Source organism: Pogoniulus pusillus, chromosome 21 (assembly GCF_015220805.1).
Source record: "Pogoniulus pusillus isolate bPogPus1 chromosome 21, bPogPus1.pri, whole genome shotgun sequence".
In the NCBI taxonomy this organism is placed as follows: domain Eukaryota; kingdom Metazoa; phylum Chordata; class Aves; order Piciformes; family Lybiidae; genus Pogoniulus; species Pogoniulus pusillus.
In genome coordinates this window covers 15086368-15112826 of record NC_087284.1, presented here as the reverse complement: position 1 = coordinate 15112826, position 26459 = coordinate 15086368, and the positions used below count along the sequence as shown (strand labels likewise).

Genomic DNA, 26459 nt, shown 5'->3' with positions numbered 1-26459 from the left:
TTTCAGACTATAAAAGGGAACTGGAATTCAGTTCCACCAACGCTATCCCCTTCCTTCTCCCCTCATGCCACAGTTAAGCGAAATCACCCTGGGTGAAAGAAGGCTCAAGTGCTGCATAATACAGGAAGACAAATAGGGGGTGAATGGACAGACAGAACATGGATGGAATGAGACATGGCACAGGACATGGAGCTTCTCAACCGTTTTTAACAAAAGAAAGGCAACTGCATCTATGGATTGACACTGACCTATAGAAAACATGTATGAGAACTTCTAATTTCTAATTGATAAAGATACATACCCCTATGATACTCAAGCCTTTCAGGTAGTCCTGACGAGGCTGGGCCTGTGGCACACAGCCTGCTACAACCACTTTCTTATTCCCTTCTTGGGCTTTCCTAAAAAGAGACAGAAATACTTCATGTTAATATTTACAAAGCTGATCATTTTCAACTTTAAAGTAGCCATATTGCACATGACACAGGAAAGCAAGCACTAAGAAAACATTCCCAAATCAGAAGCAACCTGTACAAGTTTGAGCTTCAGGAAACCAATGAAATCAACACACCAGAAGAACCCCACATGAAGCTACCAAGCTATAGCACATGTGGCTCATTTTGGACAGTATCTACAGAGACTATTACTACTGTGTATCATAGGCAAAAGCATAACCCTGGAAGCCCTGATCGAGTTAAATCAATCTTCATTTGCCACAATGATAGCAGAGAATCTGGACAAGAATATAAGACAGAGATATGAAGTGCAATGCAGCGGACAGCAATCAGCAAGTGCTGGCTCTAAACACAGAATTTATGTAGTGCCAGTCAGAAATGTCCACTTACCTCAGTTTTCTGATGTTTACTGTAAAACGTGCATTTACTTCAAAATCATAGAATCAACCAGGTTGGAAGGGACCCCCAAGACCATCAAGTCCAACCTATCCCCCAGCCCTAGCCACTCAACTAGACCATGGCACTAAGTGCCTCAGCCAGTCTTTGCTTCAACACTTCCAGGGATGGTGACTCCACCACCTCCCTGGGCAGCCCATTCCAATGCCAATCACTCTCTCTGTGAAGAACTTCCTCCTAACATCCAGCCTATACTTCTCCCGGCATAACTTGAGACTGTGTCCCCCTTGTTCTGTTGCTGGTTGTCTGGGAGAAGAGACCAACCCCCACCTGGCTACAACCTCCATTCAGGTAGTTGTAGACAGCAATGAGGTCACCCCTGAGCCTCCTCTTCTCCAGGCTAAACACCCCCAGCTCCCTCAGCCTCTCCTCATAGGGTTTGCGTTCCAGGCCCCTCACCAGTTTTGTCGCCCTTCTCTGGACACCTTCCAGCTCCTCAACATCTCTCTTGAATTGGGGGGCCCAGAACTGGGCACAGCACTCAAGGTGTGGCCTGACCAGTGTTGAGTACAGGGGAAGAATAACCTCCCTTGTCCTACTGGCCACACTGTTCCTGATGCAGGCCAGGATGTTCAGGTAAATGCTCACTTAAATTCATATTGAGCATTTTCAAGCTTTAACTGCTTGCCTTTGACAGAGAAACAGTAACTTAGATCTTTCCTTAGCTTTGATGCTACCTTTGCACCAAGTAGGAAACTAAAACACTAAGATAAATGGTTAACATTGTTCACTTTGTTAGCAGTACTCTTGACTCATTTTCAGTTCAACAGTGAATACTGAGCCATCACTGAGTCTTGAAACTGCAGAAAGGCCTGAACAGAACTATTGGCTGCATACAAAACAGTCCAATGCAAAGCCTGCTTCTGTTCATTAAACTTGGAAGATCAGTCATTAACACATTAAGCCTAGATGACTACTGCATTACAATGTGCAAAACAGTAAAGAAGAGAAGCACTGAATAATTTCAGCAGACTTCTAACAAGTTATGAGTTGCACTAGGAACTATCTTTCACAGTTGCAGACTGTATTGCAACCCCCTGGCAGACTTCTGTCAAACTGGAACCTTGTAAATCTGTATTTTTTCCAGCAATATATGGATTCATGAAGTGTTTACTGTTATGTTGGAACAGGATAAGACATGTCATAACATTTTCCATTTAAAAAAAAGTATCTCATCCAAAATAAACAACTACTTAGACAATTTTATATTCTTCAGCTTGCTTGAGCTGCCTCCAAGCTGAATGCATTAGAGAGAGGGAAGTTCAAGGAGCACAAGGATGTTACACTCAGCATCTGGAGATCTCCAGCAAATATACATTTTTAAAAGGAAATGAAAAAACAACCTCAAAACCCAGACTGGTGTCACACACAGTTCCACCACTCACAATTTTCACTTTGTGCTCATAATATGGACAAACTGATTTACAAACTAGAGCTCTGACGAAACTTCCTAAGAACACACAAATTGTAATATGAAATGAGATCACAGGCATCTCACCAAGTGTGGGCTGCTGCACTACAGTGAGGTATTTTTAAGGGATAAATTAAATATCCCATACAGAGACAGGTATGAAATAACAGGGAAATGTGTGATTTGCCATTGGAACTGCCCAGGGAGGTGGTGGAGTACCGTCCCTGGAGGTGCTCAAGAAAAGACTGGATGAGGCACTTAGTGCCATGGTCCAATTGACTGGCTAGAGCTGGTAGCTAGGTTGGCCTGGATGATCTTGGAGGTCTCTTCCAACCTGGTTGATTCTATGATTCTATGCCTAGTACCGCATATCTAACACAAATGTAGGAAATCTCTATGAAGTGTTCAATTTCAGTTTAGTAGGGCTTTCAGGAAATCTTCAGACATCCATCATACAGAGCCTCACTGCTCCTCTACTTGCATGCTCAAGAGTATAATATAAATGCAAATCCTTTCACCTCTTCCTTGATAATATTTCTGTGGATAAAGAATTAATTTAGTCCATTTCTTGGGCAGGGAATCTAATAACACATCTCCAAAATCTACAACCCTTCTTTTCTTTCAATGCTACCTATTTAAAGGGTTTGGCAAACTTCAATAAAAGTCACCTACTTCTACAAGTTAAAAATATAAAATGAACAAAAAAATCCCACTTCGTGCATTACCTAAAAATGTCACACAGCACCATGTGACACTCCACTAACTCACAAGATAAAAATCGCTGTCTGTATAGTCTAACAGATTCAACCTCATGCCTCGAGGCAAGACAGTAAGACCTATCTCTGGCAAACAAAGCACACATCCCTGGGCAGCTCTGCATCTGGTATCATCTGCTGCTAGCATCAGCCATCTCCCATCTACTTGAAAACCTGTGAGCACTACTGAAGGAAAAGCTTTTATTTGAGTCTTTTTAGCAGAGAAGCAAAAAAAAATAAACAAAGCTTCCCTTGACACACTGAATGGCATTTTAATGTTATTTCACAGCTTTAACATTTTGCCATATCTTCTGGGACTTTAACTGGAGCTAGGGGGGGAAAGTTAAACTGAATATTCTTCATAATAAGCATTGCTTTCATTTAACTTTTTTAAAGTTATGCAGGTCTCTACAGAATAGAGAATTTTGTACAGCAGGATTTTTTTTTCAACTTTAAAATGCAATTAAGTGGAAATGTCAGAATTAAATTTTCAATCATAAAGTATTTTCAAGATATCCATAAGATACTCTACAGTCCACAAAACCCACCAGGAATGAACAACCTTTGTAAGGAAATTATGAACATTTCTGCCTCATTTTCAAGAAACCAATTCTTCAAATATGCACTCCAGTACTATATTGTCATCTCTTTTTAACATTGTTTAATGAGCTCTCCTTGTATTAACATAAGCCTACAAAAATTATTCCTCAGAAATCTAGTTAGTACAGCAACTCTATTAAAAAAGCCTTTATCCTTCAAAATGATGAATAGGAATGAGAATGATACCTCATGGAATCTAGTAGGTGGCATGAATAAATACATCTTCCCTTTCAGACTTCCTTTATATTTTTCAATTACAAGAACCTTACCTTGAACTTTCAATTTAATTGGCTCAAGAAACACCTCCTAGAAATGCATGCTTTTTGTAAAAACAACTTGCAAGATCTGAATGGAAATCTAATTGAAGCAATTCTTTTTTTAAAGAAAGGAATTATTCAAGCTACTTCCTAAATAATGGGGGGAGGAACAAAAAAAAAAAAGACATCTGGAACAGCAAAGGCATGCAAAGAAGTATTGCATTCAGTAGAAGACTCATGAAGGATCTCTATTGCAACTCCATCACACAGAGACAACCATTGCAACTGTGCTCTCAGGCATAATGAAATACATTTCATGATTCTCATTTTTACAAAGCAAATTTGAGAATGTTAGAATCGGAGAATGGTTTGGGTTGCAAGGGATCTCCAAAGGTTACCAAGCACAAACCCCTCTGCAGTCAGCAGGGGCTTTCTCAACTAGATCAGGCTGCCCAGAGCCTTGTCGAGCCTCACACTGAATATCTGAACATGAGCCAGCAGTGTGCCCAGGTGGCCCAAAGAGCCAGTGGCATCCTGGCCTGCATCAGGAACAGTGTGGCCAGCAGGAGCAGGGAGGTCATTCTGCCCCTGTACTCTGCACTGGTTAGACCATACCTTGAGTACTGTGTTCAGTTCTGGGCCCCCCCAGTTTAGGAGGGACATTGAGATGCTTGAGCGTGTCCAGAGAAGGGCGACGAGGCTGGGGAGAGGCTAATTCTAGCACACCCAGTATTCCCCTCCCCACTGCAGCACCAGCACAAAGGCACTACTTCCACATTAAGATGTGCACAGTTAAAATCAATCTGTGCAGCGGACCAATGTAGTCTACTCATGCCATTCTCATGGCCTTCTCTCACAAAATCCACAACACCCCCATCAGATATTTTAGAAAGTTGTGAAGCCATAATTCAGTAAGGAATTTGTATCTAGAAAGGGCCAAAGAAATGTTAGCACACATGAAAAAGTTCTGCTAAGGCAGTTTCAGCTGAATACAGTACGAGCTGTGTATATGCTGAGATCAGATTGCCAAGGGTTATAAAAAGCAAAATCAGGAGGATGCTCCTTCCCAGGCTATAGAAATTATGTGATGTCTCTAGGGAAAAAGAAATGCCATTTAGGTAAAGATTCAAACATGTGAAAGATCTTCCAAGTGTCTCATCTGCTGAATTAATCAGTGGGAAGCCACAAGTTTTAAAGACAGCACAGCATCCCTGGAGTGCAGAGACGGTGCCTGTGTAGCATCTGGAATACATTCCTGGAAATCCATAAAAATCACACGGCTATTTGCCATTTGAAAAATTAAATATGCTAACTCCAAACTGTGGCTTTACAGGCTTTGAGCCAATCTAATGTCTTATCACCACCCAGAGGCTTGCTTCCCATCCTCCCTGTCTGCTATTACTTCTACCTTTCTCCAGCTCCAAACCTCTCCTCTTTCTCATTTCTGGTCATCTGGCATCATCATCCCCTGCTTCAAGCTCTGGACCCTTCCAGGGCCCCAGTCAACTCACTAATATAGGAGAAACCTAGTGAGTCAAGTTTTTGTTGTTTGAGGGTTCTGTTTGTTTGTTTGCTTTTGTTTGTTGTTGTTTAATTCTGTTATTAGCAGCACTACAAGAGAGAAAGTTCTTGGGAAGGAAATGGAAAAAGAGAGAAGGATTTGGGAATTGTTTCACCTACAATCATAGAATCAATGAGGTTGGAAGAGACCTCCAAGATCATCCAGTCCAACCTATCCCCCAGCCCTATCCAATCAACCAGACCATGGCACTAAGTGCCTCATCCAGTCTTTTCTTGAACACCTCCAGGGACGGTGACTCAAGTCTCATGAAACCTCTAATTACCACCCTGTACCCTCTGAACCTGCCTTCTTTGGCACAATCCAACAGGTAACATGTAAAAGGGGGGAAAAAAGTCACATGCTGCACTCCTGACAAAAGCAATCACATCTTTTCTGAAAATACTTCAAAGATACAAATGTTTGCTCCACCAGACCTCAAACTGAGGTTGTAAAGATGTGCTCCAAGCAAAAATACGTAAATAAAAACATTACCTTTTTTTTCCTCTGATAAATCTTTCCCAAAGAGGTGAGAAGTCAGCTCTGAGAACGCTCACATGCTATGTTTCAAATTATTCCCCCCATTTCTGGAGAGGACATACCTGAGAAAGCAAAAGCGTGGTTTCCCTACATTTGGATATTCACAGCATCTGTGAGAACATCTGTTATACTTCCTGTACCTTTCCCACTCTCAGAACAAATGCATTTGAATGCACTACTCAAACTTCTGCTTTTCACAAGTGTAGCAGATCCATCCAGGCTTTTATAGCAGACGCCTGCATTCATCGCACTCAAAAAGGATGGATTAGCAGCTGCTTCCAAACTACAGGGAATTTTCCCAACACAGCTTATTGCATTAGATCAAATATCTTAGTTTCAATGAAAACTTGTTTTCATCCAGCTACTTGGCACACAAGTGAAGTGACTAAAGGTTTGCCTGCAAAAGACCATCCAGTTTTAAATTGTAGACCCAGTCAGGTCTGTGCCTGAGTTTTACCCCAATTTCCTGTAAATGTAACTTTATAGGCAGCAATTAAAGATGCAACAGTTACTCTTGGGCAGTCCTTACTCAAACAAATACAAGATTTTAGTGGTGGCTGGTAGTATTTTCCTCCTGCAAAGGCTTTTAGAATCATAGAATGGTTTGGGATGGAAGGAACCTTCAACCACCATCTAGTCCAACCCCTTCTGCAGTCAGCAGGGGCATCCTCAACTAGATCAGGTTGCCCAGAGCCTTGTTGAGCCTCACCTTGAATATCCCCAGGGATGCAGCCTCAACCACCTCCCTGGGCAACTCATTCCAGCGTTCCACTACTCTCATGCTGAAGAGGTTGTTCCTAACTAGAAACAGTAAAAAGATGATACCAAATTGAAAAAAAAATCACAGCAAGATGTATTCAGGAAGAATGTGATGAAGGAACAAATCCTAAATCTTCACCAGGCTGGTCATGCAGGACTTGCCCCTTGTGAAGCCATGCTTTACTACTGAAAGCGCACATAAAGTACTCGCAGCTCTTTAGATTCTTACTTACTCACTGAAGTTAAATTACTTAGGAACACAATTAGGCAAATGTCTAACTACTGTCTTAGATAAGGTTGTCTTCCTGCAGTAGGTCTTTTATTACTGATTTTCTATTCAAAACCTTTAGCATGCTTCAGCAAAAAATGGCAGGGGGGGAAGCTCACCTCATTCTTCAAACTCTGTTGAAAGAAATATTAAATACCAAACATTTATCAAGATGAGGTGTTCAAGAAAAGAGGTGGATGAGGCACTTAGTGCCATGGTCTAGTTGACTGGATAGGGCTGGGTGCTAGGTTGGACTATGAATGATCTTGGAGGTCTGTTCCAACATGGTTGATTCTATGATTCTATGCCCCTAAACAAACACACTAAATTAGATTACATCTTCATTTGTGCTCAGTGCAGATTTACAATTGAGCTCAGCACAAGGATTGCTCTGGCAATACCAGCAAGTTTAAGTGTCACAGAGATATTATCTAAGATAATGTTTTCTATTAATAATATTTTGTTTGGTTTATCTATTTCTGGGACTGATGAAAGTAGAAATTATTAACTATTTTTCTATTACTATGGCTTTAAACTATTTACACGCAGCTCCAAGCATATACTAGCCAACACTGCAAAACTTTGGCCATCATCAGCACTTGCTGCCTTTTCTGCCCTCCTCTTTTTCCTTCTGATCTTCAGCTCTCTGCTGACAGCACAAGTAATTTTAACTCTCAACTTCTTTGAGGCCCAGAGTATCAGGTGTTTTGATGTTCCAACAACTCAGCCTTGCAAAGCAGAGGCTGCTGGTAGCCATACTGCCAGTGAAGTGCTGCAAGTGGCAAACACTGGAATTACCTTTAAAAAAAAACCAAACAAATTTAAAATTACTAGTTTCTGCATATCTTCAGAGCTTTACATCCTTCAGTATGCACATGACAGGTTCTAGCAGGCTTCTAAAAATATGTCACTGCCTTTGAACATCTCCAGTTTCATGCTAGCCTTTCTTCAGCAAGGATCTAAGGAAATGACTGTGACAACAGTTTTCAGAAGTAGTAGTTTCAAACTTTTATCTTTATCTTCTGTTCTTTATCTTCTACCATTACTTCCCCTCTTCCAAACACAAACATTTTGACATTCTTTCTACTATTTCAGAAAAGCAAAGCTTCATATTCCTCCTTCAAAGATGAAAATTAAATCCTATTCTGAATCTATTTTTGCTTAAACAGATACATTATTTAAACAAATATACTTGTGTCAAAACTAGTGAAAGGAATTCTCCTGCAAATACACTTGGAAAGAGACATTAAACTTCTGACAGATTAAAGAAATGGGAATCAAAGTCATGAGTGAACTTTGGTATAATCCACTTGACTCTTATTCTATTCCTCTGTTCTTTCTACACATTCCTGTAGGAACTACAATATTCTACTGTAGCATTTGTGGCATATCTTTCCTTTGTCTTTTGTAAACTGTGCTTTACCTTCCCAATTTTCCCACTTGTAGTTCTAGTCCTCTGTTTAAACATAAAAGAAGTGCAGTTTAGGGCATATTGCAATTAATTTGTGAACTCTTACACTGCCTCTCAGGTTCAAAACCTAAGCAGGCTTCAAGTTACACCCATGCATGGCCAACAGTCGTAATGTAAAACTTTGTTGACACAGTGGCTAAAAAAAATTAAATTAGAGTTGAATGAAAACTAAATAATCTGATGTTTCCCCCAGAGGTGTGATACACTTCTCAGTAAGAGGCTACCAATAAAATGCAAAATGGATCACCAAGAGAGTTCGCTGTTCCAGAAGTTATTATGAGTACTTCTTGTTTCATTTTTGTTCTTGGGGTAGGTTTTTTTGGCAAATATAAGCTACCAGGATTTTTTTTTTTCCATTAGGTAAGAAAAATGATTAAAAATAAAAAATTGCAGAATTACATGGGCTAAATATAGACAGCAGTAACTAGTACTGTCGTGGTTTTTAAAGAGCTGACAGAATGACATTCTTTCAAGTTAACCAGAGAGAAATGCAGAATTGTATTGGAAAACACCCTCAGGACTACCAAGTCCAATCTATAACCCTACTCTACAAGATTCACCTTAAACCATATCTGTAAGCACCACATAGAACCATCCAAACGACCCTTAAACACATCCAGAGTGGGTGACTCAACCACCTCCCTGGGCAGCTCATTCCAGTGCCTGACCACTCTCTGCATGAAAAACTTTTTCCTAAAGTCCAATCTAAACCTACCCAGTCTCAGCTTGAGGCCATTCCCCCTCGTTCTGTCTCAAATTATGGAACTGAATAGCAGTTTCACACTTTCCTGTGAAAGTGACAAGCACCAACAATATCATTCTACCCTTGCAGTTTTCTGTGCTCTGTCTGACATGGGATATTCTGATAAAAAGTCAAGGATAGCAAAGGAGGTAACAATGAGCTCATTTTCTCTTGGGACACATCAGGGCAGCTGAGGAAGAATAGCCACAGACCTGAAAGGCAGTCAAAATTCTGCTTTTTGTCACTCAAAATCAGGTAAGTATGAAGTAAAGAGGAATAGATGCCAATTCTCTTGGTCATGTTTCTCCTACTCACAACTGAGATCAACTCCTAAAAGTTGGTTCAGGTTTCTTGGTCCTCACAATACATTTCACATTCTTTGCAACAGAATACTTAGCTAACAGCCTTATATCAATAGATTATGAGTGAAGGTTAACTAGCTCTTCACTAATATCTTCAGTTTCTCCTTGTTTTATAGAATCACAGAATGGTTTAGGTTGGAAGAGACCTCAAAGATCATCCCGTTCCAACCCCCCACCATAGGCAGGGACACCTCCCACTCAAATATGCAGTGACTCTCTTCATGCTGGTTCTGTTCTTCATTCAGAGCGAAACACAAAGGTTTCCTTGCCCTGTTTTCTGCTTGAACCTCTGTACGTTCACCCTGTCCTCTGTACGTTCACCCTGTATTCATCACCATCCTTGTCACCAGTGGATATGGTCCTTATCAGAGACAAAGCCAATCACAAACACATCTTCCACATGTGCCTATCTTCATCCTACAGCCTGGCTGCACTCTTCACATGCTGAACTTGACACTCATGCACAACATATCCAGCTCTAACCTCAGTTTAGTAAAGTTTGCACACAGAGCTCAAACCAATGCTTAGCACCTTGATTACTGCTGCAGACTTCCCTCTGCTCAGGTCACTCACTCTAAACAGCAGGTATTTTTCAAAAACAGCACCACAATTTAATTAAGAGCTTAACTTGAAATTGCAAAGGAACTCCAAACACTGGCACGACCAAAGTCTTTCGAACATCACTTTGAATAAACATGAAAGCCATATCTAAGACAATGATAATGATTCAAACAACTCTCCATGGAGTACATTTTTACATCTACATTTCCTGGAAAGAAAAATGTGGTTTCTGTACTCATACAACACCTTAGTATTTCTACACTTGCCTAAATTCAGAGTTCCTGCAAGTAACAGACTCCTACACTGCTTGAACTTGATGCTTTAGAAGGGCCTTGCACCACACACTACAACACAAGCTGAAGAGGTATTACTGGTTTATTGTCTGAAGAGATTGAAGTTTTGAGTCTGTTGTTACAAGTACAGAAAGTGCATGATGACTATTTAAGAAGCTAATCTGACTTTTGAAAAGAAGAAACAGAACAAGGGGACACAGTCTCAAGTTGTGCTGGGGGCAGTCTAGACTGGATGTTAGGAGGAAGTTCTTGCCAGAGAGAGTGATTGGCATTGGAATGGGCTGCCCAGGGAGGTGGTGGAGTCACCATCCCTGGAGGTGTTTCAAAAAAAGCCTGGCTGAGGCACTTAGTGCCATGGTCTGGTTGATTGGACAGGACTGGGTGCTAGGTTGCACTGGATAATCTTGGAGGTATCTTCCAATCTGGTTGATTCTATGATTCTATGATTTTTGCCTTTATTTTATTTTTACTTAGGCACTTTAAATCTCATTATCAAACCAAAACAAAAATTAAATTCCCAGATGACTTACATGACTGCACTTCGATTTTGCCTGCACGCTGAAGGAAAAATTCTCCACTCAAGTTGTTGTGACTGATATTTGGGCATGGGAAGGGAGAAGATGTTATTAGAAAGGAGGAAGTTCAAAAGTGCATGAAGCAATGTAAGATGGCTTTAGTGCACTCCCATTGTGCAGTGGGACTGATCAGAATAGCTACATCAGTTTGTCACTAACAATTTATCCAGCACACTTGCTTCCATTCTGGTTTAGGGTTTTGGATATGTATGTTTGGCAAGGCCAGTGCTGAGAGAAGGAAGAGGAAGGGACAAGCCCTAAAAGTAGCTTCGAGAAATTAATTCCAGTTTATGTCAGCTAAATCTAGTTCAAAATGTATTATTTAAAGAGCTAAAAATTGTAACTTCTATCTGAACTCAAGGGGCAATTTTTCAAAGTACATCAGCTTGCCCAAGAATGTTTCCTAAAATAACCAAGATATCATGTTAGTACTTTTCATAATAGATAATACTCAGTAACTTTAATACACTGCCAGGCATTTCACAAGGATAATAATAAATGCATAGGCTCATGAAAGTTTAAAGTCACAAGCATATCTGAAAGGTCAGAACAATTTAAAGGATTTGAGACACAAATATTAGCTCTTATTAACACTAAGCAATTCTAAAAAGCATCAAACTATTGTGGCCTGAATATACATATATACACATGACAGCAACTATTTTACTCCCAAACCCCTATTTTCTCTTTTTTTTTTTCCCCCATCACATTTTGAGGAAGAATAACAAAAGGCACCAAAACAGGTTGGGGGCTGCCCTGCTGGAAAGCAGCTCAGTGGAGAAAGACCTTGGGAGTCCTGGTGGACAGCAAGTTCTTCATGTGCAATGTGCCCTTGTGACCAAAAGAGTCAATGGCATCCTGGGGGGCATCAGGAAAAGCGTGGCCAGCAGGTCGAGAGAGGTTCCTTTCCCACTCTACTCTGCCCTAGTGAGACCACACCTGGAATATCATGGGGTATCCAGTCCAACAGAGAGCCACAAGGATGACTGGGGAACTTGAGCATCTCCGCTACAAGAAAGAAGACTGAGACAAGATCTGATCAATGTGTACAAATATCTGAGGGGTGGGTGTCAAGTGGATGAGGCCAATTTCTTCTTGGTGGTCAGCAGCAATCAGGCAAAGAGCAACGGCTGCAAATTGGAACATAGAAGAGAAACTTCTTTACAGTGAGGGTGACAGAGCACTGGAACAGGCTGCCCAGGGAGATTGTGGAGTCTCCTCTGGAGACTTTCAAAAGCTGCCTGAATGCACTCCTTTGTGAACTACACTAAGGGATCCTGCCGTGGCAGGGGGGTTGGACTTGATGACCTCTGGAGGTCCCTTCCAACCTCTAATGTCCTATGACTCTGTAATTCTCACAGACTAATATCATCATCTTTAGAGCACCTCTTCACCTCTACATACACAGAGAAGGAGCATTCTGGTTTTGAAGAATAAGCACTAATGCTACACAGTACTAATTTTACAGGACATAATCACCAGCAGTAACTATTGCAGCACAATAAACCACATGTAACACTTCACCAGGATTTCACAGTTTCATGTCCCATTCCACTTATCAGGAATGTCAGGAGAAAGGCCTCACTACAGCATACTATCGATCAGTGGCTTTTTAAAGACAATCACCTATTATGACAGTAACAAATAATTTCTAAAGGTTATTTTGCAAGTCCTATGCAAGCTGAGCTAGCTGGTGTACAGAAAAAGTTTCTGTAATATCTCTAGCCTTTTCCTCAGTCCCATTTCTGTTGAGTGATAACCAGCAAGTCCATAAGGGAAATGCAGGTGGACTCTAGCTGCACATTCCGGGGCTCCCAAACTTAGGTTGCATAAGAGATTCATGCCCTTATTAATCCTCTAATGTGAAAGACCTTCTAGTGTTAAATCTCCCTCCCTGGACTTCAGACACGGTGAATTAATGCCAAACATTCAATGCAACATTCAACGTAACATTCAACGTAGCATTTCCTATGCAACTGCTTCAGAGGTTTAATTCTCTTCTCTTTTTAATATCTATCTCTACAGATTTCAAGACACCTCACACCAGGAAACGGTACTAAATAATGCAATATTTTGCATTGAAGCCCACTGAATGCAGCTCAGAATTCGACTGAATCTCACTGGAAATTATTATCCAGTTATGAAACTTTGGGAAAGAAATCCACCTGCTCCTACTAGAAGCTTCAAAGAAATTGTGCTCAACAGCTCTCAAATACTGTGGAATTTGAAAGGATGAGAGAAGTGCTAATTGCACAACTTATACCTCTGAAATTAGCTAAAAGATGTCCTTTTTCTTTGAAATTACCACAGTGAAGAAGGCATGTTTTTCAGACTCACTGCACTAGATGTAATCTACTCCATTAATACTACTTCACTAATAAACATCTTTTTTCCCTACCATGGCCCATACACAAAGATTCAAAGTGTTAAATAGTAATTCTTACAGTGATTGAGCCTTTATTCTGAACAGTCTACACAGAGGAAGATCTTTCCCTGCCATCAAGAAAAAAACATTTAACAGGTGCCAGAGGGATTTGGAACTTTTCTTTTACATACAGCTCCAATTGGGAGATTCAACACTGCACTCTTTCAAATTCCTTTCAAAATCTGAGCCTCAGTCATCAACTTTGCACATCTCTTGCTGTTGGACAACACACTGCAGGTTTCTGTAGTATTCAGGGAGCAAAGTGTGTGTTAACCTTATTATAAAGCTATAAAACTGGCTGTAGGATATAGGCCTATCTATGCCAGCAGAATGCTGGTCAAACTCTTCAGTAAGGGACAGCAAACATGGGCATAAATGTTACACAGATACTTATTTCAAAATACACTACAGAAGTGACAGGACTATGAGGTAAGTTCTGCATCCCTGTTACCAGCAGCTCAATCTGATGGAATTTTTTTTAAGGCATCTTAGACTTAACAATATAAAAGACTATGGGTCAAGTGAAGGCCAGATCTGCTGTGCTGACATTCAGAAGACTTGAGAGCATTCACTTCCAATGTGTCCTCCTTAAAATGTTATAGCTATATCCTCCGTCTCTGCTCCCATGCCTATGCCAAAAACCACTCTCACTCTCTGCCCTTGTTCAGAGTCTTTACCAATTTTAGGAACACTTGCTTACTCTCATTTCTGCCAGTATTTGACACTATCAGATGTTACACACAAGAGTGTCTTCTCTCTGACAGGAATCAGGCAGGCTCATACAACATCCTATGTGTAAAGCAAGGTTAAAGAGATACTGCACTACCAGCCTTATATTCTAAATTATTTCCCTTTCTATGGAAGTAGTTGTGCCTAAAGTAATACTGCCATACAAATTGTGTTTCCACCCAGCTTTAAACCTATCAGAAAATCACAAGATCAACAACGCAGATACAAAATTAGAGAACACAAAGATATAAAAGAATTACTTGCTGCAGCAAACCCATCTCTATGCCTCAAACTATGACTTTTGCTTGAAAAAGTAAACCTGAGAAAAATGTAAACAGTTAAATATTTTACTGTTCATGCAACAACTTTATCAATTTTAAAGCATGTGTAGTGTTCATGATGAGTTACAATATTCAACAGGACTGCTCAAGCTCTTAAAAGTACATGAATAATTTGAGGCTTTACACATAACTCTCAAAAGTTATAAATTTTGAAATGCCAACTCCTTCATTTCCTGTTCTGTATTCTAAACTGTGTGCATTTGACCTTGACATCAAAATGGGCAATGATACTACCCACATTTTTCACTAACTTCACAACTAATATGTTACAATCTACGGTATTCCACACCCTGTATTTCATTGAGAATTCCATCACATTTATTGGATCAATCTGGACTGGTTAAGTTTTTCTTCTCTGGTAATTGTGTTTCGTTAATTGCTTCGGTGTGTTAAATGCATTGTTTGCTAAGAGAATCTCCACTGAAGAGAACTGGCTTCATAAAGTCACTAATCTGTACCAAACTATCAGTGTAAAATACATTTATAATTTCTCCTTTAGCCAGCATGACTAATTAAAAAATAAATATTATCTCATTTTGAGTAGAACAATATTTGTGGTAAAAATAGAGACACACTTAAAGGTGACTTTTAAAGTTTTCCAAAAAACACTGCTCAGTTCAGAGACCAGAAGAACAGTCCAAACAGGTCAGAGGGACAAATAGTTGTGTAGGAAGGCACCTTGTCACACTGAGCTTCCATTTGTCAAGCAAATCTCACTCCAGAAGTTGCCCATCTGCTGTGCATAAAAATAGCAAAACCAGTTTGTTTGCATTCCCAGTAAAAGCTAATCAATGGGGGGGGGGGGGGGGGGGGGAAGGATGCATCTGTTTACAAGCAGGCTTCCTGGAAGAGTGAAGCAGAAGTTACTATCAACAAGGACTCCACATCACTGATAGTAGGAGGGAAGCAGGGAAGAAAGCTTCCCAGTTTTACTGAAAATCACCACTGTCTGCTATGGGAACAGCATAAAAGTAGAGCAGGACTTACACCAAATTCAGGAAAAAGAACTACCAAAATAAGACCATACGGTCACATGGTATGAATTTAAGATATTCTCATAAAATCATCATAGATCACAGCTTTGCCTGATGAAAATCTCTCTCTTTATGTTCTTGCTAAGGAAGAATATTAATGGAATTAGAGACTGATAATTTGGTTGCTGTTTGCAGCTATTTAATAAGTCTTTTGCTTTGCAAGACAGATTTTTGGGATTGCCTTTAAAAACTACGTGCTTGAGAAGCTAACTGGCTAAACATTTCCAGCTACTTCCAATGCACAACTAAAAAGCACTGCTTAGAAACCATTCCAAAGTCACTATATCGTTTCACAAGAAATCCAAGCACCACTGTATGGCATCAAGAACTTTTTCAGTGCCCTCTGCACCAACTAGAAGCACCCAAGCAACAAAATTTCTTATCACTTCATTTACAAAAAAAACAATGCAACAAACCAAAATGCACAAAACTTGACATTATCACAGCTAAGCAAGTCCAAACAGAAAGAGTTAATCTTTTTCTTACTTCTGCTACCCACAAACACAGCCTCAATTAATGATTTAACATACTCAAATGGTCAACACAACATCAATGTCTTAGCATTCTAAAAAACAACATGACACTTTTGTTTTGATGACGACATCTTATAACTGAGCTCAGACCAAACGTTAACCTTTATAACCACAGTTCAAAGTCATCTGATGTCTGTCATGAGTCTTTAGAGGAGGGCTATCACCAACCACCAACTGCCTGAACTTTCTTACTTCATGCTATTTCTCTCAAAAACCTGGGGCTGTTGATGTGGGATTTCAGACATCATTACTTCCACAAAGATTTCTGATAGAGTGAAGCCACCTCAAGCAGAAGTAAAAGCTGGAACAGAAAAACCTAATTTCTCAGCTCCCAGAAAGTTTGTCTTTGTTCCTTACAAAATAGTATTTACAATAAATTGAATGTGCTGAATAGCCTAAAGGCTCATGACAGACATCAGATGACTTTGAACTATGGTTACGAAGGTCAACATTTGATCTTGAACTCAGCTACAGAAGACAACATCATCAAAACAAAAGCTCCTAAGTACCAAAACAATAGAAATCCACAAACCAGTATTGGTCTCTAAATAAGAATTAAATTAAACTCTGAGAAATCCAGGGCAATTCAAGGCATGTAGAAAGTTTTCATTGCAACAAGTACCAGATACTAGAAATTTTCCTTATGTGATACTTACTAGGCACATAGACACTTGCACAAGTGCTAACAGTGAAAAAGTGAGGGGGGAATAATTAACTTCCTCATAACAGCTGTAGCTCAAATAAGATTTTCCAGATTACCAGAAAGATCTTTTAAATAACCAACAACCAATTGCTTTATTCTTCTGAATGCACATTTTCAGCATGTGTGTTCTTTTGTTCCCCCAAGACCTGTGATATTGTCGTAGAAACTAATTTATGTCAATTTGATTCAAAACTGAGGCCACAAAGGTGAAGTTTTCTGTGGGCTCTGTACTGATGGGGTCTCAGCTGACTAATTCATATAAGCCAGGTCTAAATCCCTTCCCTCACAACAAGGTGGATCTGCCCCTGATAAATGGTCTGGCAATTTACAATGGCAACATGGAGGGGGACAACCCTACACCCTGGCTACAGGACAGGCAGCTTCTGGAATGCTGCTTAACCTGCTCAGACCTGGAGGCCTTTACATGTGAAAACTTGCTGTGAGCTGGAAATCCTTTTACTGGACTATAGATAATCCAAGAATAAATTTACAACGTGGAGTAGGAAAGTATTTTGTAAAATCTTATAGGAAAACAAAACTGCTATCCTCAGGCAGCCTCTCAACTGTTCTGTATACATTTAGCCTCAAGGGAAAAATCCTTAACTGGTAAAACCAAAGGTCCTACCAGTATATATGTTTAGTATGTTCTTATGTCAAATCCCTATAACCTGATTTATTATCTTAAGGTTATTAGACAAATTTAAGGGACCTTGAACTCTCGTACTAATTAAAGGCACTTACTTTATTGGAACTGTGCTGCTTCTCAAGTGCTCGCCTTCCCTTTAAAGTAGGGGCTTAAGTACTCAGCAAGGACTGACAAACAACCCTCAGTGAGCAAGCAATACCAATGAAGGCCTCTGTAGTTCTGTGTACAGAGTACTGAGAGAGATATAGCTAATGTAGCTACCAAATACCTTCTCTAACTGTGTGTTCTATACCCTCAATATCCTAAAACTGGGGAGGAAGTCAATGCTGAGACCATTAAAATGATTCTTTCCCAGTGGCAGTAGAGTGCATTAGGTAACACACAATACCTTTCACTTAATTTTTTCAAGTATTCTTTCAAATAGTAAATACATCTCTGGTTAGCTATTATCTATAGACAGAAGCTGGAGAGGGCTGAAGAGGCAGTGAACAAATTATTATTGCACCTGAAGATTTTACTGTGGATCCTTTAATCTACCTAAGTTGTCTCTTAACACACTTGGAGTTCCATTCCAAACCTTGAAACATTTCATCCACTTCTATTCTGAAGAAAGAAAAGGCAGAAGGAAGAAAAAAAATCCCTATCATCTCCCCAAGGATGTTATTATTCAAACTAATCATGGATTGCTGATATAAAACAAAGCACAACTGCAGCACATAGAAATATGTGCTGGTAGTTAGATGAATGACCATCTCAAGCATTCCTTATTTATATTCAAAGTTATTTGTTATGTTGACTTCAGTAAAGATGACATAACTTAAGTAAAAAGAGGCTATTTCATTTATTAAATGAAACTTAAGCTCAGAAAGGATCTTGCATTAGACCATTTTTCATGAGAAATCCCTATTTAAAAAGACTTCAGCACTTCACTCATTTGGGATTCTTTTTTCTGTGTTCCTCATTCCCAGCTACAGAGATAATATGAACATTTCCAAACAGTGCTTTAAAGATGACTTCAGGCACTTCAGCTTCAAGTTCATCATTTTACTATTTTATTCTGAATTGCTGTGCATAGTTCAGAAGCTAATTGCACTCACTCTTGCTGTTAGAGTGCCAGGTACAAAGCAGAAAATGCTTAACAAGGAATCTTCAGTACCCTGTGTTACAGTGCTGTGCATTTAGACCAAGACTCTCATGGACTGTATCTTCCTAAAAAGAATATTTTGGAGGTAGACGAGCAGGGGAGACTGAGTTAAAAAAATACTAAATATCAGAGTTATGTCAGTGGAAGGCTGGCCTGACAACCACTACCAGCACACAGGTGTGCCAGGCCAAGAGACTCACCCCAGTACTTGTGAAGGCAAAAGCAGGAAGTAATACAGGAATAGGTAGAGCAGAAGGGATGTGAAGAAGGATGGTCTGAAGGCAAGACGTGGAGAGGGGTAAATAGGAAATACAGGAAATGCAGTGATTTGCCAGTGCCTTCGAAATCTGTCATCTTGCCTTCAAGTTTCACAAGTGCTAGTGAAATCCATTCCCACAAAGCTGGCAATCTGAGATGGCTCAAGACAACTGAATTACCTTGCTGTACACACTGATTTCCTAAATGTTCTCCAGAAAGAACTTAAAGGTTGGTTTCTTCCCCTACAGAGAACTAATGTAAGCTTTCAGCTTAACACCAAAAGCCAGAACAAGCAGCTGCTATACTGAATTTAAAACAGACAAGCAGACAGAACACCTTTTCTCTATCTCAAGTGAAATATTTTGAGGAAAAAACATATTTGGGCAGCTGCACATATAATCTGCAGACACACAATAAAACTCTACAAAACAGCACAGGTATGCAATGAATTATTGTTGATTTTTTATCACTGTGGTGTTCAGTAATGTAAAAAGAGCTAAAACGCAAGAAGTTGCAGGGTTAGTTCCTGGAGAGTGAGGCAGTCATCCTCAAGTGCAAAGTAACAAAACCAAGCTGTACCTCAGGCATTAATTTAGACTGCTGTGTGTTAACTGCCTGTAAATGAGTCCCCAAACTTGAAACAGTTCTCAGAAGACATATATGCAACTTGTAGTAACATGTGTTCTAGATTTCACAGTTCAGCCAGTACAAAGGGCTTATTTTCAGATGACAATATGTAAAATTAGAATAAAAAACATTTTTAAGACCATGCCCATGATATTTTGGTACTATGTATTAGATGTTTTCAGCTTGATTTAAAGGACTTACATGTAGGATGTGTGCTTCCACTAAGTGGTTAGCTGTTCTGGACCTGTCAGCAATTACTCATCACTGTTTTAATGCTGCAAGGAACTTCAACCAACAGACAGTATTTCTCCAAACTGCATATCAAACTAAGGACAAGAACAAAAGTGTATGATAAGAGACAGCTCTAGTGAGCTAAGATTAACGGAGTAGGGCTTCTCATGTATGTAATAAGGCACTAATATTTTACAGAACTCTTCCTTGCTGCCTAAATGGTGTTGCTAGAAAAAGAATATTAAGCCCTGCAATGTAACTATCAAATACATATAAAGGGATTGCCCAATGCTATTCCCATCCAAATGTCACAGATACAGCAAAAAAAAACAGTGTGTACCTGAATCCTACCACTCATTACTGACCACACTGCCTAAAAGCCCACACACTTCCACGTTACCACTTTCCTTCGCTCCAGCTTTTTGACTTTCTTTACCTGTGCTATAATTTGCCAACCAAAAGAACAGTGCTGCATAACTGCTTTTTACTGTTCAACAGCAAAACATATTTACTCCCATGTCTGGTCATGAGACGACGAAATCTCTTGGCACGTTTTGTGCTGGGGGTTGCCTTTCTGCACCGGAGCCAGCTCTGCCCAGCCCCTGAGCTATAGCTGTCAGCACTCCACTCCAAGAAAATGATGAGGCTCAGCGAGAAATACAAACAAGTAGGGACTATGAACAGATGTCTAACGAGCAATTCTACTGAAGGGGGAACAGTAAGATGTTAAAAACTCCAAGAAAGGGGACCCAGAGCAATTTTCATTTGATTCCATCACCAGACACAGTTTTACTCGTTTTTAACTCAGAGAAATGCAGATTTTTTTTATCCAGTTGCTAACCTCCCTCTGTTGTACATTTGCCTCCTACCTTCTCTATACTCCCACTACAAAGTGTCCAGATTCATATTATAATTTGTTGCAAGTAATTTAAAATAAGATAAGCTATGAACAGTTTTACTGTCAACACACCACTGATATTCATGAAAAACTGAATTTCCAGTGGGGTCAGCTGCTAAGAGTCATATTCTGCAGTGACCATCTTCAAATGGATCACATTCATTATTTGTGGTCCTTGAAAACAAACCTGAGGGAAAGAAATTTGGGTGAAGAGCAGAATTAACACCACCATGGATATTGGTGCCAAAGTGGGAACCTGTAAGTGCTTAAATTTTGTCTTCAGATTTGAAAAACCAGCCTCTAGAGATCTGCATTTCTAAAGTTTATGGATAACCATCAAGGAAAAAGCAGATGGCAGAAAGAGATCGTTTAGATTACTTTCATAAAGCATGATCTTCTGTCTTCACTTCTCAGAGGTCAGCTGAGCAAGTAAACAGAAGACAACACCAAACAACATACATGAGATGGAATAAGGACACATATGGAACAGGAATGAAAAAAAAAATGAAAGGCATTTCTTGGCCATAAGCAATTCTGACTGGCATAACGAAAGGGTGATCATCAAAGGTCAGCTTACATCTCCAGCTACATATGCATGGGGCCTCTTCTAGATGCATTTCCATTTACAGATTACATTAATATCTCAGAGGAAATTTTAAAAGCAGTTTGAAAAGAACTTGGCCTTCTCATCCAGAGGTTTGTCTGAAGCTCTAGCTAGAGCTCCACTATCTGCTGTCTGTTATTAAAATTTGTGTAACTGTTCACAATGAGATGTTTGACGTAGAGTTGTCATGGTAGCTGCAACCTTTACCAGATTTATCTACACATATGGAGAAGACACAGATAAACTTGATACAAATATGACTGATCTCAATACAAAGATCACTGATCTTGACTGTCTTTGCCCAGTTTGACAGTTTGGTGCTAGAGAACACAGGCACACTAATGGAAGACATGAACTTATTTTGGAAGAGTTAACAAACTCAAATTTGGACAGTGGGACAGATGGGGGAACTGCTATGCTTCCATAAAACTGCATATTTCAAAGGATGTTTTCTGGCATGATAATAAAAAAGATAAATCTGCTAGAAACTATGCCAGAGGCAAGTAGAAATATAATTAAGTCAGCACCTGAAAAGCCCACTTTCTGAAGGCTACTTGCTCTGTTCCCAAGCAAGCAGCTATAATTATCTTCTCAAGTACCTACAGCATGCTGTAAAATTTAATGAATTTCAGTTTGTAAAAGAGTTCAGTGCTGCACGGTAAGAGTTCATACATTCCTTGTTAAAGACAAAAAAACATCTCTTGAAACATCCCTTGACAAGTCATGGTATCTGGGAACAACCCGATACCATTCTGCCTTACTCACACTCCTACCTGAAGGCTCTCCTGCAATATCACTATGCACACATGGAAGGTAGCTTGGTAATCATACATAGCAGACAGACGTTTCAGCATGTCATGATATGCTAGAGCTGACTATCCCATTGCACGCTACAATAATCTTGTTATTAGAAATCAGGCTCAGAATAATGCTGCTTTGCATTTTGTATATCTGTTTTCAGCCAAGGATCATAAATCCTTTCTTTTGTTCAAGAACCATTTTTTCAACCTCATGCCCACAAGGTGGATATCCTTCTTTATCGCAATTTTATAACCAAGAGGTAAAAAGAGACTTGTTCAAAGTCACTCAAGCAGTAAAACCAAAACCATGTTCCAAACTCCAGACTGTCATCTTGTTGTCAAAATTCAGGCAGCCCCACAGGGTGGGAAACAAGAGACAGACTGGCTACAACTTTTTCCAGTTCAGCGGACAAAGCTTTCCCTTTAAGTGTGTTACAACACTGGAACCACTAGAGCCAAAGAACTGTTTCACACAAAATGAACCACATTTAAACTTTCACTGCCTGAGTGTTGCACAAACCCTGGGTCTCAGAAAGACAACAGGCAACCATTCCAAATGATGAGTAAATCTCCCTCACTCAATATGCCATTTCTGATACAGAGTGAAGGACAAACAACATCATTCACGTTCAAGAGGGAGTTTAGTTTTAAACAACCTGGACTTCGTTTTACCTGCCTCACATGACTCATTTAAGCTTACAAGCCTGAAGCAAAAAAAAACAACACAAACTTTCAGGGAATCATGTCAGAGATGTTCTCTTTTCCAGAGAAAAATACCAAAAATGCATGAGAGCAGAGGAAGAATTGTTAATTGTCTGACTCCAGCCAGCTGCCCAAGTCCTGTGTCTGAGGCTGGACTTCAATCCTCATGGGCCTGAGATTGAGGAAAACCTCAGAGAAGCACCCAGAAGACAAACAGGACATGCTCTCCCTCTTCCAATTTCACACATGCTAACAACTCCATGAAGCTTATTAACCATGTTTACATGCCAAAACAGCTTAGCTAAACCCAGCCATGTTGCTTGTACTACTGCAGTGTGTTTTAGGTAAGTCGACCATGAACTCTCAACAGTAAACTGTCCTGAAAGATGCTAAACATGTAGGAAACACAGTCCTCATAAATGTACTGCTTCAAGGAAGACTGTAGCTTTAACTGCAGTGTGGTTTGTCAAACTGTTAATGACTTTTGTATTATCAAGTACTTGTACTCAGAGTTTTCCATCCCAGAGTGCTTGGCAGATTTCTCCAACTTAAATAATCCTTAGCATAAAGGGGTTTCTTTACCAACAACTTAAGAAAACGATCAGTTCTTCTGCCAAGAGAAAAATTAGCTGCCCACATCTTAAAATTTCTGTGTCTTACCCAAACTATGCTTCTACAGCATCTATTTCTGCTCCTGGCTTACAAAACAATACTACTGCCACAAAAGCTTTTGCTTGTTTTAACATCTTCTCAATGTGTTTGTTTTTTTTATTTTAAGGAAAACCAAGGAGTTCAAGCTGCAAGAAAGAGAATTCAGTTAGGATTTATTTTCACAGCAATATTTAACAGCTTTTAGTGCACTCAGGTTCCTAGTGTGAAACTGATTCTTCAAAACATGGGGGTTTGAAGAGGCCACACTATCAGCTTGGTTATAAAAAGCAAGGCAATGTAGCTTTGAAGGGGCTACAGAAGGCATTGGAAGCAGCCCAGCCAGGCTATTAATTCTCTCTATGTATGCCAAATTATCTTGAGAAGCAGGGCAGGACTTTGCTGCAGCTGACTGATTCCACTTTGCCAGTGAACTCCTTTTGACACAAGCCAAGGTGCTGCTGGCTACACTATCTTGTGTCACAAAAAGGCAGCCCTACGGAGGCTCCAACACTGAGCCCATTCACACAGCCATTTACTTCACACACTGCTTCTTCAAGGTAGGAAAAAGGGTATGCAGCAGGGACACAAGCAAGGCACAAAATCTGATTTAACTAACAAGGTGATATTTCCAAACTCCTAATGGGCAGTTTATGAAATGCCCTGACATCCTATGCAAGCCTAAAATGTTATTTGTTTATACAGTCCATATCTACAAAAGAGCTGAAAGCTACTTCGGTGCCTCCCAGTTCAGTGCAGGCAGAATTGAGTTAAACTCCAGGATGTGTCAAATAATGTTGGAAACAAGAATATAAGGGGCAAGCATTTGTCAGCCAACAAGCTGACACAGGAATGCATTTTTGATAGCTGCTTGACACACGATGTTTTTAAATTTCATTTATCTAATCTTGGTGCCTATAAGAGCTCCTACAAAAAAAACCCAAATCACCCAACAGCAGTTTGCTGCTGCTTTTGAAGTTACAGAAACCTGTCAGCAAGCCACTATTCAAAATCAAAACAGGCAAGTGCAAATAAGTCTTCAGAGGGCAACAGGAGTAAGTTGTACTGTCTTCCTCAAGGTTTCTGACTGCATTTGCTAGGAAGACAGTCAAAAATCACACTCCTTCTGTAGTCTAAAAGACTCCTAAATGAAGACAATTCATGTCTAACTATCAGGGTCTGAATGCTGGCTACAAAACACTGCCAATGTATCTCAAAACCAAACCATTAGATTGAAACAATGTTGTATTTATTGCAGTGGAAGGATTTCAGGTGTGTACACTCTGCCTTCAGTGCTTGTTTTGCAGAAAATGCTTTCTCCACTCTTATATAAATTTATATACAACACAACAGAAAAATAAACCTATTCTACATTTAGTACTTTATGATGAAGTTTGCAGCAAAGTACACAATCAGGTGCTTCTTCCCATCAATCCTTTGGCTTTCTAACCAGTACTCAGCCTCCAAAAGCCCCCAGTTTTTCACAAGAAAAAGTAAAATACCATGGTAAACAATTACAAACCTATTAATTTTTTAACAATCTGTACGTTAATTTCCTACATCCTGAGGACACCAAGACCTGGAGGCAAAGCAATAAAGTGGGAAGAAGCTGAGGGTTACACCAACAGACTGCAGATGCAGGCTGGAGGGTTTTTTTAATCCCAATAACATGATGGAAAAGAGAGTGTTACTTGCTTTCTCTGAATGAGAAATGTGAAATTGTTAACCAGCGTAAAAAGTATGAGGTTTAAAAAAACAAACCAAAACAAACAACAACAAAAGCCCCAAAGAACAGCAGAACCAAAAAAACCTGTGTCAAGAGATATGCTTTGCCCTGAGCTCGCTTCCAATACCTCCTGCACCTCCCTGTGACCCAGGCAACGGTTCCAGGGGTGCAAGGGGCAGGTGCTGGCACAGCACTCAGAATTACACTACCTGAGAGCAGTGCAGCCTTTTATTTAAAGATTAGCAAAAGGAAATAAGATAGCTTATGATCAACTTAGAATTTACCTCTGTGTGATAGTGAAAGGGATGAATTTTGTGATCATTGACAAACAAAAAAGCCCAAAGAAAAGAAAACCAACCAACCAAACAAAAAGTCCTTAAGAGCTATGGGGATCTTTGCATTCAAGGGGCTAGTAGCCAAGCACTTCAGCAGCCCATGCCAACCCAGGCAGTCTGCAGCTCCCCTGTATGGTTTGTAACACACCCAACAAATGAAAGCACCAAACCAGAGCAGCTACTTGCCAGATTGCCACTAGAACAAAGGTAAAGCAGGTGGCCACCCACAATTCCAAACTAAATCATATGTTGCTCAGAACTTTATACCAATCCCTGTGTAGCGTTGTATCTCTTTAACATTCATCCTCAACTTTCAAAATGAAAAGAAAATGGGGTTTGGTGACACATGAACCACATAAGGAGACAATGATCCAAATAGTATTATTCAGCACTCAATAAAACAGAAAAACTATCACATCATCTTTCCCCTTGTCTCCATTTTTTTCTTCTTTCAATATTTATTAAGTAAACCAGTGCTAATCTGGAACAAATCCCTCGGCTCAGTGAAACACCAGGTGGTAGACTGGAGCAGTTTGTCTAACAACAGATGGCTCAAACATTTTATGACAAACAGACATGGCACTATTGCTGGTCAAACCATCTTTCAAGTTACTTCTTTATACAGTAACAGCAACTAACCTGGGCAGCTCCAACAGTTATTCACCTGAGCCAGGGCCCCACCTCCTGAACAAAGGGATGAAGAAGCCGGTGGCAGGAGTCTCGGTCCCTACTCCCTGGCTGCTGTTCAGGCCAGATTCACAGTGAGAGTTCACATCAGGCTCTTGGAGAAAATCCAGTGCTTTTCATTTCAGACAAGAAACCTGAGAAACATTGGTTCTAAAGAAAAAGTGTAACCTATGCTTCATATTTTAAGACATGATATTTTTTAATGACTGTTACTTGTTCAAAGTCCTATCTGTATGAAGTGAAAGCAACTGTGATCAGCTCCTTCTAACCTTAAATGGGAAAGATGTTTGCTGGTTTACACGCTATCATGCACACCGTAAAGGAAGAT

General features: G+C 39.9%; 1 protein-coding gene across 7 annotated transcripts in view; it reads right to left on the bottom strand.

Moving 5' to 3' along the window:
• The window catches only part of CDKAL1 (CDK5 regulatory subunit associated protein 1 like 1), a 435672-nt gene that overhangs the window by 299747 nt on the left and 109466 nt on the right, over positions 1 to 26459 (bottom strand). For all 7 annotated transcript variants that reach the window (XM_064161063.1, XM_064161059.1, XM_064161062.1 and 4 more), the window contains one exon: positions 302 to 398. In XM_064161063.1, the coding sequence (XP_064017133.1) occupies positions 302 to 398 (97 nt within the window). The remainder of the gene's footprint in view (positions 1 to 301; positions 399 to 26459) is intronic.